The following is a 13,297-nucleotide window of genomic DNA, read 5'->3' on the forward strand; positions in this document are numbered from 1 at the left end:
ATCATCACCAAAAAAAAAAAAAAAAGTCCCTTTTGTCTAACTGACTCACTGCGGTCATGAGATTTCTAAACAGATCCGCTATATACACAGTGTCCACTTCCTTAGCTACACACACACACACACAAAAAACCCCCCAAAAAACAGTGCATGATCCATGTGGCTTCATGCATCTTTCTACCCCACATGTTGTCTATAAAAAGCAGACAAAAAATGATCAAAGGCCACACAATCAAAATAAAACATATTTATTTATACATGAAGAACAAGGGAATTATATTCTGATATACTTTCATTACAAAGATATATTATGAATAAATAAAAATGACAATAACTGTGACAGCTAAATTAAAAAAAGTTGAATACAAATTCTTGGTTTTTATATGTATGCCACAACCAATCAAAAGAATTACAATTTTTTTTAAATTGTTTGCATAAATCAATTACTATAGCTTATTTAGGGTAAATACACATTTGTATGATGCAGTTTGACAACTTAATGAACCTATGCAATCTCCAAATATTCTTGGGTGTGTACGTGACCCATTATTAACATTACATGTCACACGGTCATCTCATTTCCGATACTGCTGAAGATCACTGTATATATCTGATTGGACTCCGTAAAGTTCCTGTCAAACCATTTTGAAAATTAGTACATGCATAAACACATTTATGTTGAGATTTAATTAAAATTGGTTTTAAAACTCACAAATACTTTGCATTTATAATAAATACTAATTTATAAACCTGATATTGCTCAGTTTACCTGATAAGGTGATTCTACTTCAATTGTCTTTGACCTCACTGATGGCTGGTGATTTTTTGCTTTGCCTTAACATCAGAAAAATGTGTCACTTTGACTGGAACTCATTGTCGTGATTATTTTTTTGATTTCTCTAACAAACAGACATACCTGACCCATAGCAACTGGTCTGCGCATGTAAACTGCCTCTCCTCTTCTGATGGGAAACAAAACAGTAGACTGAGAGAGCGATGAGGAGCGTGAGGATGATGTCACATGTGATGATCCCAATAACCACTCCAATGTCCAACTGGTAACATGAACTGCAGTCTGAGAATCAGAAAACACATTGGCACACTAATGCTCTATGCAAAAAAAAAAAAAAAAAAAAAAAAAGATTCAGCTGAATTTTAGAGATCTTTGGAGGAATTATTACCTTGATTCCCTTCAACAAAGCCTGTTGATGAAAGAAAAATTGTATTATAGCATGCTCTCAAATCAATCGACAGGATTAAAAATGCCATTTCATCTTGATTACTTGCAAACTTGTAAAGAAAAAAAATGATTTTTTACATTTTTATAACTGATATAATATAAAAATTTTGAAAATTGCTTAACTTATTTTTTATGAGTTAAAGCAATGTAAAAACATGTTGTCATAACTTATTGATCATAAAAATTTTCACAATGTGCAAGTACACATAAAACCACAATCAAAAAACATAGTTCTGCAATTCAGTTTTTTGCAGCCCCATTAAACTGATACTGCCTATTTATATTTGATAGAACACTTCAAAGGAGAAAGATGCTATGCCATATCGACCAGTTAATGATTATTAATAAGATATTACATACAATATATACTTATTTAATATATATGTATTCAAGTTAAAATATTTACATGAATTTCATGTACATGAAAAAAAGAAAGTCTTTTTATGCTTTCTCTATATTGTTATTTATTGAATTACCATCTATTATCTTGAGCTTTGTAGTGAAAAGTATGCCAAAAGTCTCTTTAACCATTGAAATTTCTTAATTGTGGTTCAAAGACAGGAAATATTCGCCAAAGTATAACTGACCCCAGAGCAAACTGATCATTTTAATGCTGATGATTTAAACTAGTGAAGAACAATATAAAAAATCAGTTTATCCAAGTTCATTTATACTTAAAACATATGAAAGTTTGTAAAATGTACTCACCAAAAAGTCCATTCATAGGGACCATTAGGTATAGAATCCGTCTCATTATGAGCGCAGAATTACTCAGGGTCGGTGCAGCCCTGAATTGAGGTTTCTTTAAAACAGCGCAATATGCCTTTCTGGCTGTGAGCTAGAACACCTTGAATATCAGAGTGATTATATGGAAATTGCCTGTGTGTGAAAAATCACTGAGTATGTGTTGATGACTTATCACCATCCATCAAAATAGAACCAAAGGATACTGGGGAGGAGCAAAACGTGCTTGTACTATCTGAGGTCAAATTAGTCTCTCTTCTCCCTTGCTCTCTCACCTACATCCCCCCACACACACTTAAGCTATAGTTCAGTATTTCATTTGTTTACATTTTATCCTGTCAATGTTAGAATATATAGGCTAAAATACATTGGAAACTAAATCTGAGCATACAGTTCATTTACATGACATTGAAAAGATGTATCTTTCGAATGCCCTTCTTATGTAGTTGCACTTCACAGTAAGTTAGGTTTGTGAGCAAGCGGCTAGTGAGAGTGACCTGGTTGTTAATGCGGTTAAAAGTCTCAGTGCACAGGATGTGACTACTAAAGCCAATATCTGATCCCCTGAAACAGGTAGAAAAAAACCCTATATCCTGTTCCACTTACCATTTTATTTAAAAGTTTTTCTTAGCAACGTGTGCTTCAGTGATAAAGGTGTGTGTACTTCATTCTCACCTTAAGACCTGCCCTGTTAAGAAGACAAACTAACTGATGAGGTACAGTCACAATCTGACAGATAAATGACCTTTGCCTTAAAACACTTGAGCTTTTTAAAGATTATTATGCTTAGTTACATGCATAATATTAAAAACAAACATTTTGATGTTTGGTGATAATATGAAGATTTTAAATGCATTTCAATGGACATTGCGGGTATGATACATATGCTATTATATTGTCGCTGTGTAAATATTGAATCCACATTTTTGTAAGCAAACATTTAAATTAAGACTTTAAACAATTTATATTATTCCAAAATCCTTATCAAATAAGAGTGATCATCTACATTGGTGACAGAATTATTACATTTTATTGATAATTGCAAATAAATCTAGAAATTTAAGTGATGAAAACAGTAAAGATTCATTTCTTTCTACTTCCACTTTTTTTCTGGTGGAGGAGTCACAGTCTTGTGCTTGTTTTAGACACAGGAATTTCTGGAAGATTCCAGAGCACAGTCATTTGATACTTTTCATATTTATAACAACAAGAACATGCTTATGTAAAAGCACATATGTACAGCCAGGACACGTTTTTCTTCTTTGCTGATATTTTGTGGGTTAACAGTCCGCAGAAATGAAGGCCTTTTCTTGTGTTCAGTTATCAGCTCAGAACAAATGTGATTGGAGAAAGTCAAGATAGATAACAGAGAGCACAAAGCAAATTTTAATCTCCATTTAAAAATCTGCAATACACACTTGCAAAATACATTTTGCATTGTGCAGAAGATCAAATAAATTCATAAATCCACTTTATAAAAAAATCTAAGATTTATTAATTGTTTAATTATATGCATAGAAATTATACAGAATACCAAACAGTGAAGTGGAATATAAGAACTAATAAGCACTTTTTTGCATATTAAGCTATGATGCCATAGACTCAAATTATAACCATACTAATCACCTAAAGCTGTTGCAAAGAAACTGAGATGGCATCATGTCTGTCTTATACAGCCCTGTCTCTTACATTGACGCATGTAGAAACATAATTGCAAACTTTTATGAACAAAATGAGGGAATTTTTTTTTTTTTTTAATAATCCAGTACAAGTTTCAGAAAGCTTGATTATATTACATTTTAAAAGTCACTTAATCCTAGAGCAAGACAATAGTAGTGAGACAGAACTATCCACTAGCTGGCAGTGTTTTTCCTCACTGCAGTTATTGCTGTTGATAATCTACTAGATCGAGTTAATAATCTTCCAAAAACTTCTAAAAGTTTACAGTGGGATTTTGAATGACAGATAAGGTAATTTTGTCTTATGTACAAGATAACTATCACAAGAACACTTAAGTGTGCAGAGCCATGTATTATAACTGTGCTAGAATGTAAATATAAATCTGCTATTATCATATTATGTCATATGATATTAAATGTCAGTGAGTCTTCCGTAGTTCATGTCAGTCTTCAAAAGATCCTCATGTTTTGCAGTTTGCTCTGACATTCATGTAGACTTCGTCAGCTAAAAAAATACATCAACACAAGCATGTTAAATATCTTCTGTGCACTTACATGACAATTACAGGATTGAATAGAGAAATTAGAAGCGTGTGCCTAATTTCTGACCGTTTTCTTTCTTTTGTCTGCGCTTGCTGGCATACCAGTAGGTGGTAGAAACAATGAAGATCGTCACTGCAACATCAGCGAATATAATACCTGCCATAGTGCCAGAGCCGATGCCATAGCATGAGCCTTTGTCTATGGGAAAGAATAACGGTGTATGTTAAATACCGTACACATCCTGTGAAAAACATTCATATAAAGAAATGTAAACAGGTACAGTATATTGTGCAGGAGTCAGTCGAATATCTAGGATTTATATGCTTATTTAAATGTAACCTAACTGACTGAACATGCTAACCAAAACACAAAGCTCACAATATAAATTCTTACCTTCAACAGCACTGACCATAGCTTTATAAAGGTTAGGGAGAAAAAGAAACACATGTAATGTAGATAGGTCTACTTTTTATAGTGATGTAAAAATAAATGGTAATCAAGTTTTAGAAAAAATGCAGTAAGATAAATGATGGCCACAATTATCAATGTGACTTAAACACCATGAGTGAAAATTCACACCCACTCACACAAGAGTATAAAGAAAACTAAATAAAAATAAAAATAAAATAAAAAACCCCAAAAAAACCACTGTTCATCTGAATCTGCAGAGTGCCCACATCTAACAGGATATTGCTGCAAATATGCAACGCACGGTGGTCTCAAACAATAGGAGAGGAAGAGGTGGAAAAAAAGTCTCACCTACCCAACATAGAGAGGAAAAAAAATGTAAGACCGTTTTTTGTCATTTCCTGTGTTTGAAACTTGGATGATCTTGTTCTTTCACCAAACCTAACATGAGAAAATGTCCAAATTAGAAAAATATGCAAAAGCGCAGAGAACAGCGTCTATAATCGAACTAATATTTAAACATTAGGCTAATATTTACTTTCGTACGTAGGCTATAAGTTAAGTCATAATTATATAATTTATTATGTATCGCCTACAAGTTGTCCAATTTACGATAAAGGCAAGCTATACATTTACCTGCAAAGAAATCTGGTAAGTCAAGTGACAACATTGAACTATCGTAAATGCAACCGACTGCAACGTAGCCTAACATTACCACAAGTGTTAGCGTAGGCTATATGGTCTCACAGAATTTATTAAAACATTCTTGCCTATTTTAAAAGTCAAGCTAAATAAGACGCCCACAATGAAATGTAAACATTAAATGAAATGAAAACACAGGCTATATAGGATACTTTAAACCAACGAGGAGAGTCTCGCTTACCAGTGAAGTGATGTACAGCAATTCGTTTGATCGTTCATGACATTTTGCTCTTCGATTAACCTTCCGCCCACTCGGTTTATTTTTCCTTTATGAGTCATTGGAGATGGTTTAGCCTGTTAACACCTCCCAAATAAATTAGACCTTTGCTGGCGAATCAAAAATCTGAATACACCCATAAAGAATGGTCTACTTTCCAACAATTGCACTTTACTCTCAGTAACATCGAGCCGTCTTCTCTGTGATAAATGTTACTTTAATGTTATTTTTATTTAATAAAACTAGATTTCACTTTGACCTCAGTTGCATACAGCATTAATTCCAGAGAACCACCGAAACAGTGTCAAATGACATCACGATTCTAGATTTTTAAAAGTGACGGCAGCCGAACTAAATTATTTATTGTACACCATGTAGTTTAAAAAATAAATAAATTATGAGTCATTAAGTAGGTTACAGAACACACATTTTTGTCATTAAAAGAAGTTAGTTAGCTTGCAGCTCCTCTTTACAGATGGCTTGTATTTCTTTTCAAATGCCTCATTACAAAAATGGAGAAATAACTTAGAAAGAGGAACAAAAGAAAACAACCCAACACAACTCATGACAACTTACTTATGCTTTTAGGCTTACATTAAGTAAACAGACATGGGCCCTTATATCCAACATCCTAAATATCAATTCAGTTAGCATTGTTTTCCCCCTATATATTATTGGTTTTACTGATTTTCAAATATCTTATAATTTATTGAATTTGCAGTGAAAATGACGTTTTGTGGTATTTGCATATTATTTATTTTTTATTTTTGCTGACAGAAAAAAGTTTTGCCCCGATTTTTGAACATCAGAAACTCAACAACAGGAATTAGTGAAGAACAGAAGATATGGTACATAATGTCACAATCAGAAGCTGAAACTTTAAACCAGCAGAACCGAAAAGATGCGCAGTCTCACACAAAAGACCAGCATTAAGCTGCTGATCTAACACTACCTCAATTTCCCAAATTACTCTGAAATAAATATAGAGTAAAAAATTATAATAATAATAATAAAAAAAATCATTTATTCCAATGTCCCAATCTACATTTAATGTATCTTACATGACAATCTGGAAATGTAATAAGAGACTGTGAAAGAAGTGTAACATTCAAAACACACTTGGTTTTAACATACACCAATCTTTCCCAAATTTCCATTGTATCAATTTAAATAATAAAAAATAAAGGTAGTAAATACTCTTGAACAAAATGTCACAACTTTGTACCAGATCGTAGTCTTTTTCTTGATGGGCTACACGGAGGGGACTGTTCTGTAGTGCGAGAGGAACAGTTAGTAGGAGAGCACTCAGGACTGTCTGTGACGGCCGCATGCTTCATGTAGTGCTGGATCATATCTTTTTCAGGAAGGACTTGTCCACAAGTCACACATTCATGAAGCTCACCATCCAACATATCCACTCCGCTGTCTTCATCACCAATCTCCACTTCCATGCTGCTCAAATCCACATCTTCATTCATTTCCACCTCTGCATCGAAACCAGATTCGTTTTGCCCCTGCGGACCACGTTCTGATGTGTCCCCGGTCACGGTAAATTCCATTTGTGACTCATCACACATCCTGTCAAATGACTTGACTTCTCTGAAAAATCTCTGATCTGTACTGTCCTGCTTATCTGATATTGTCATGAAAGGCACACTAACTTCTACTTCTGCCATTACAGGCGAGGAGTTGAGGTCAGTCAAATTTGAATACTTTTTCTTGATGTTGTCATCATCATCCTTCTCCTCATTTGGCGTTTTTAGACATAATGGTTTCACAGGGCACGTGGAATTGAAAGATGCGGCATCTGATGAACACCCTGGATCCGATTTTTCATCCCTCAATGCATTAGGCTCCACATTTGATTGATTTTTCTGCTCATTCTCCACCTCTACATGCGTAGTAACCTTCATTCCCTGATTCGCTTGCGCTGCACCTGCAGCCTGTTCACCTGCCTTTACATTTTCTGTATCAATAACTTGAACAGAACCCTGATCTTCTAAAATGGTCCACCTCTTCTTAGAGTTACTGTTATGACTTTCCACAGGAATGAGTGTATTTGAAGGAATGTTGGTTCTGCAGGCCTCTACAGTGTCTTTCTCTGCCTCTTTGCTAATAACAGTTCCAGGCGGGACCACCGGCATGGAAATTACATGTGGAGCAGATGAGTGTGATTCTAAGACTAGAGGGGATGGTAAAAAGTTTTGGGATCTCTTGGTAGGATCTGAGGTAGATGAGTACTGTGCAGTGGAAACTGGCACAAGCATGACTAAAGGCATACCTGGAGGAGGCTCATTATTTAAGGTAAGTTTCCACCTACCATCAGCAGGCTTATTCTGGTCACCTAATGGAACCATGCAGACCTCCTTCAAGCTGTTGGAGAATGTGACAGGATTTGAGGCCTGAGCAATAGTTTGGAAGACAATGTTAGGAGCAATTGGTTTCATTATTTGCGTAGAGGGGGTTGGCTTCGGTTTCGGTTTCTTCACAGAAGCCTGGAAACAGAATAAGATTACAGCATGGGGAAATTTTCTCAACACTGATATATTCTCAACATTTTGATATTAAGCATGAAATTAAGAGAAAATTGCTGGATTAATTTTATATCATCATTGTATTTGTAAATGAAAAACGCTTATCTGGAAAATTGACCAGAAAATATTTTACTTTTTAAGTTGACTATATTTTTTGTCTTCAATAAAGTACTTTTAAATGTGTAAACCAGAACAAAAATTTTAAGTTCAAATTATTTATCGTGGTGTAACCAATGCAACGTGTAAAAATCGAGATATAGATATTTTCTTCACTGCATAACAGCAAATTCGTTGCCTTTCTGTTCTGACTTTGAAATAGGCTTTTAACATGATTCATACAAAGCTCAGAGGGAGTTTTTAATTTGTGTGTGTGTGTGGGGGGGGGGTGTTTTTATTTCAGTACCTCTGAAGGGAACCATTAGTTTTCAGAAAGGTTTCGATGGCATTTCCTTTCATGTTAACTCCATAAAATGCCTAATAAAGTAGTGTTTATTAGTGCTACTTTAGTGTAATGTGGCAAACATGGAAACCTGTTCTGCTATTCCATAAGCTCCACCTACTATCAGAGAGTGAAGTTGCATTTTCAATCAGCCTGTCTGCCTGTTTTGTTTTGTATTTTTGCAGAGCAATGCGTGTTGTTTTGGATACAGGATTTGCACATTTCAGTTAAATGTTCATGTAATATATTTGGTTGCATTTGTAAGTTAATAAAAAAAAAAAAATCAGAACTGGTTATGTAAAATAGGCAAATAATATATCAATATATCAATCAGTATACCTCTTAATTTAATCGTATCACAGCATGTTTTGAGTTTTTTGTAAATACCATATCTGGCTTAGAGAATCAGTGTTGGATCGTATCGTGAAAAAAAGGGATTTACACCCATATTTATTTTTATACCACTTTTCACAATAAAATCACACTAAAGCACTTTTTCAGAGGTTAAACTTGAAATTTTGTATGTGGCAAGGCAATTTTAAAAAGAACTTTTGACCAGTCTTTAGAATGCTGAATTAAACCATGTTAATTTTGTATTATTTATATACTTTTGCATATACTATAATACTAATTAATACTTTCAGTGAGCTTTTATTTAAATATTTTCATTTTTTATTTTAAATTTAGTTTAACTTTTAGTAATTTTGTCATGTGCTTTTGCAATTTTCAGTAGTTTTGGTTTTAGCATTAATTTATTTTTAGTAATTGTAGTACTTCGACAAAGTTACATAGTTGCCAAAGCAACATTCTAAGTTTTCAAGTTTTTCATCCAATATTGATGGTTTTATTTTAGCTTTATTTCAATTTCCGAAAAAGATTTTTAATAGTTTTAGTTAACAACAATACTAGAATGAAACACTTATGCCAAAATCAATGAATGTGAACTTTTAATTAACATTTTAGCATTAACATTCTTTACAATTCTCCTTAGCCCCCATGAAAACCCCTGCTTTAAAGTACAGGACACTTTGTATTTAAAAAAAACAAAAAAAACAAAAAAAAACAACAACACTAAAACCTTACCACTGGTGGAGTTACCATTCCACATGTTTTCAGGTGGCTGTCATAACCCTGTTGATGTGGAAAGCCCAGGCCACAGTCCTGGCAGAGACACGGTCGCTGTGCCGCATGCCCTCCCATGTGTGACATAAGCATGAGTGACGAGCGAAAACCCATCCCACATTCAGCACATTTTAGGACCCTCTGGTGAGTGCTCCCATGCTTCTTTAATTCCTCAATGCTTGCAAAGACTTGGCCACACTCCATGCAGCGGATCTCGTCTTTCTTGGTAGGCAAAGCCCCTTGATGACCCCAACAACCTGTGTCCTTCTTATGCTTGTCAAAGTCCTCTTGACTCTGAAAGAAAACCAAACACGCCATGCACTGGATGCTCTCCGGCTTACACTCGTGGCTGTGGTAGAGCGATGGCAAGCGGAAATGACGCTTGCACTTTAGACACGTATATGGCAAGACGCCCAAGTGAGAGAAACTGTGGCGTAACAGAGAAGCCTTGCTGGAGAAGGTCCGCTCACAGTCCGAGCAGGAGAAGATGCCTCTGCTGTGCCATTCCAAGTGACGGAGCAGCGAATTGCGATGGCGGAAACTGTAGCCGCATTTGAGGCACAAATGTCGTTTCGCCTGTTGCCTGTGTGCTTCTACATGACCCTTGCACACATCTAGGTCAGTGAAAATCTGCTTGCAAAAATCACACTGGTAGAACTCTTTCTCAAAATGGTTGGTGTCCAAGTGTTGCTGGAGCTGTTCCTCTGTCTCAAAGATGGTTGAGCAAACACGACAGTGGATCGAGGCCTTGTGCGAGTGGGAACGAAGGTGCGTGCGGTAATTGACTAACTGGCAGAACTGCTTGCCACATTCATCGCAGCGGTAGGGACGAACACCCGTATGCATATTTAAATGTTCTCGGAGTAGGAAGAGAGAGGAGAAGGTAAGGTCACACACATGGCATCGATTCTCTTCATTCTCTCCACATCCATTCGTCTCTGAAATTGAAAAAAATCAACAGATGCTGAAAAACTACTGGAATCATTAGTTAAAATGTAGAGCAGCGGAATATAGTCATTTTTATGCATCGCGATGCTGATGTGACTGATTCTGCATAAAAAGAAAATAATCGATTTTCAAAAAATGTAATAGACCTATCACACAAGTACTAAAGTAGTTTAGCATGTCCTTCAGAAGCAAAGCACTTGTGTCTAATGTTTCGGTTTGTTTTTTGCATCTTTCTTATTTTTAATAACAAAAATAACTATTAATAATATTAATAAAAGATTTGAAGGAAGAGATGCATTGTGATGCACCAAAAATAGTTTAATAATCGAATCGTGATCAAATCGTGAGGCAAGTGAAGATTCACACCTCTATTAGAATGGGATGGAAATTACTAACCAATCATATGCCATCATTATCCAGAAAAAGTGTTTATGAATTTATAGCTGTAATAATTATATATTTTTTTAAAAACAAGTACTTGTTAACAAAATATTTAATTAAACATAATTGCTGAAGATAAAATAATTAGTAATGTACCAATATTCTTTACTTTCCATTTTCACCATTTTGTATAAATGAATAAAAAATAAAATCAGTTATTTAAAGTATTTCTCAATATACATTAAGTACAGTATACTTTTTTTGATTTTTTTTTTTTAGCACTAAAGATTTTAATTTCTATTTTCTATTTGTTTATATAAAGATTCATTTTAGATGATGGCACAAGTTAATTAAGGGAAATGAGCCAGCACACACACATACACCCCAATTTTGTAAAAATGTTCTGTTCCAGCAGTGCAAAATTCTTAGTTTTAAGCTCAGCAAAATCTACAAAATACTGCGCAATCACAATCCATTATTTGGAAAACTATACAATACCTGGCCAGGAAACATCATCATCTTCGTCCACGTCCTCCTCAACATCATCATCATCTTCTTCCTCCTCCTCATCATAATCAACAACATCATCATCATCAGTCAAAACAAATTCCATATCCTCATATGGCCTTTCTTCATTAGATATAGCGTCATCTGTCGTAAGACTGTAGGCTTTCGGGCTCCCCTCTGACTTCTGTTCCTTTTCATAATTTTTCTTTACCTCTTGTCCACTTTGCTCTTCGTCATCGTTTTTCTGTTCTGTCCCCGCTCTTCTTTCTCTTTTCCATGAATTGCAAACGACTTTATCCTCCTCAGAGGAAATGATTTTTGAATTACCTTGAGCGGTTTCCTCTATAGATGAAGACTCCTGTTTGAAGGGAGAGGAATACTGATGGTCCAGCAGAAAGCTTTTGTCCGCCGATGCACTAGGGACAATGCAGGCATCTTCATGGCAGTCTACAGGTATTTCAGTCTCAGGTGCTGGCTTTTCAATGCTGTTCGGGGTTGGCAAAAATGTCTCCTTAACGTTCTGTGGCTCACAGAGAGGGAAATTCCAGCTTGGAAAACCTAACTCTGTCAGCTGGATATCGAGGGTAAACTCTGACATGGTGTCTTGGGGGGGAAAAAAGAGAAATACTGTATAAATTTTGCTATCAAGGCAAAGCGATCTGGGTTTTATTTAACATTTTTAAATGTATTATTGTTATTATTAAAGGGTCACATTTTTCACCTAGGCACTTCTAACCTTAATGAGATGAGAACTCATCCATTTATACCAATGCCATGAAATAGTTAGTAACCTTTATTAATAAAATCAGATTATTAAATAAATTATAAATCAAAATAAATATAAATTATATTCGGAACCTGGTTGTAACATAATTCAAGTTGTATTAGAGAAAGAGATGTCTTGGATTTCAGACATAAACAGTGTCTACAACATCTATCATGAACTGCATGACACAGTGACATTTAAAGCATTTCTTTTCTGTCAATTTAACCACTACAGTGAAAGCAGTAGTAAGCTTACTTAATTCAGATTACCTAGGAGTCTTCGACGAACATTTCCAAGCACCTTCGCTCCAGGATCTACTGTTCAGTAATGAAACAATGAATCTCTGACAATGGCGGGTTTAACTGCTCAACAACCATCTGTTAGAAAAATGAGACACAACTGTATAATGCGAGATTGTAACTACCGCCAATGTGAAAACTGTTTTATCTCGACTGTGATAAAATAAAAACTCAAATTAGGTTGCATGAGCATGCAGAAGCAATAAGGTGAAATAAGCCACTGTCCATGCGATACTTCCGGTATAAAATTGCTAATTGGAATGTTGATGCTGCCGTCTATAGGAGGGGAGAGTTAGTGCGGTCTCCATAAAAAAAAAAAACAATCAAAGCGGACATTTTGCCGTAATAATTTTATCCTTATGTTTTAAAATAATTTTAGGTTTCTCAGGTTGTGAAAGGGCAGACATTATTATTATATACTTGCACATTTTCTCATTCTACTATAACTGCAACGGTTGCGTTTAGCAACGCGTTGTGTGTGGGTCGTGGCTTCGTTTCGGATCTGACGAACCATCTTTGCGTTTATAATTAACACCAAAGAAGACACATAACCTGGCTGGCAGAACTTTTATGTTATTATGTCGTCTCAGTCCATTGCTTTTCTCTGCTATTCAAATAGATAGTCTGAATTGTTGATGTCATAATATTTTATTCTACATGATATTTAACTTATTGATTTGCGCTATCCTTCGTACTTTATGAATGTCGACCTCTAAAAATTAAATGCTTCATTTACAATACTTGTGGGGTTTCTGAATCAACCTGTCTTTG

The 13,297-nt window shown here is 35.1% G+C and overlaps 3 protein-coding genes across 4 annotated transcripts; all 3 read right to left on the reverse strand.

Moving 5' to 3' along the window:
• Positions 1-229: 229 nt before the first annotated feature.
• Positions 230-2,415, reverse strand: tyrobp (transmembrane immune signaling adaptor TYROBP). Its single transcript, XM_084087923.1, has 5 exons — positions 1,946-2,415; positions 1,179-1,199; positions 914-1,072; positions 767-831; positions 230-629 (listed from the first exon to the last, which is right to left on the reverse strand). The coding sequence occupies exons 1-5, from the start codon at positions 1,989-1,991 to the stop codon at positions 573-575; spliced, it is 348 nt and encodes a 115-aa protein (XP_083944049.1). The 5' UTR covers positions 1,992-2,415; the 3' UTR covers positions 230-572.
• Positions 2,416-3,452: 1,037 nt separating this feature from the next.
• hcst (hematopoietic cell signal transducer) lies at positions 3,453-5,734 on the reverse strand. The gene is made up of 5 exons (XM_084089477.1): positions 5,495-5,734; positions 4,967-5,052; positions 4,597-4,617; positions 4,270-4,401; positions 3,453-4,165 (listed from the first exon to the last, which is right to left on the reverse strand). The coding sequence occupies exons 1-5, from the start codon at positions 5,590-5,592 to the stop codon at positions 4,122-4,124; spliced, it is 381 nt and encodes a 126-aa protein (XP_083945603.1). The 5' UTR covers positions 5,593-5,734; the 3' UTR covers positions 3,453-4,121.
• Positions 5,735-6,270: 536 nt separating this feature from the next.
• On the reverse strand, positions 6,271-12,788 carry LOC311067544 (uncharacterized protein). 2 transcript variants are annotated; one of them, XM_084089474.1, is made up of 4 exons: positions 12,497-12,788; positions 11,453-12,064; positions 9,587-10,563; positions 6,271-8,025 (listed from the first exon to the last, which is right to left on the reverse strand). In XM_084089474.1, exons 2-4 carry the CDS (start codon positions 12,057-12,059, stop codon positions 6,742-6,744), a joined length of 2,868 nt encoding a protein of 955 aa, XP_083945600.1. In that variant the 5' UTR covers positions 12,060-12,064; positions 12,497-12,788; the 3' UTR covers positions 6,271-6,741. The 2 variants fall into 2 exon arrangements, with proteins under 2 accessions (XP_083945600.1, XP_083945601.1); XM_084089475.1 differs by having other exon boundaries at positions 12,483-12,618.
• Positions 12,789-13,297: the final 509 nt, after the last annotated feature.

This window comes from Abramis brama (assembly GCF_963993115.1).
Source record: "Abramis brama genome assembly, chromosome: 17".
Classification (NCBI taxonomy): Eukaryota; Metazoa; Chordata; class Actinopteri; order Cypriniformes; family Leuciscidae; genus Abramis; species Abramis brama.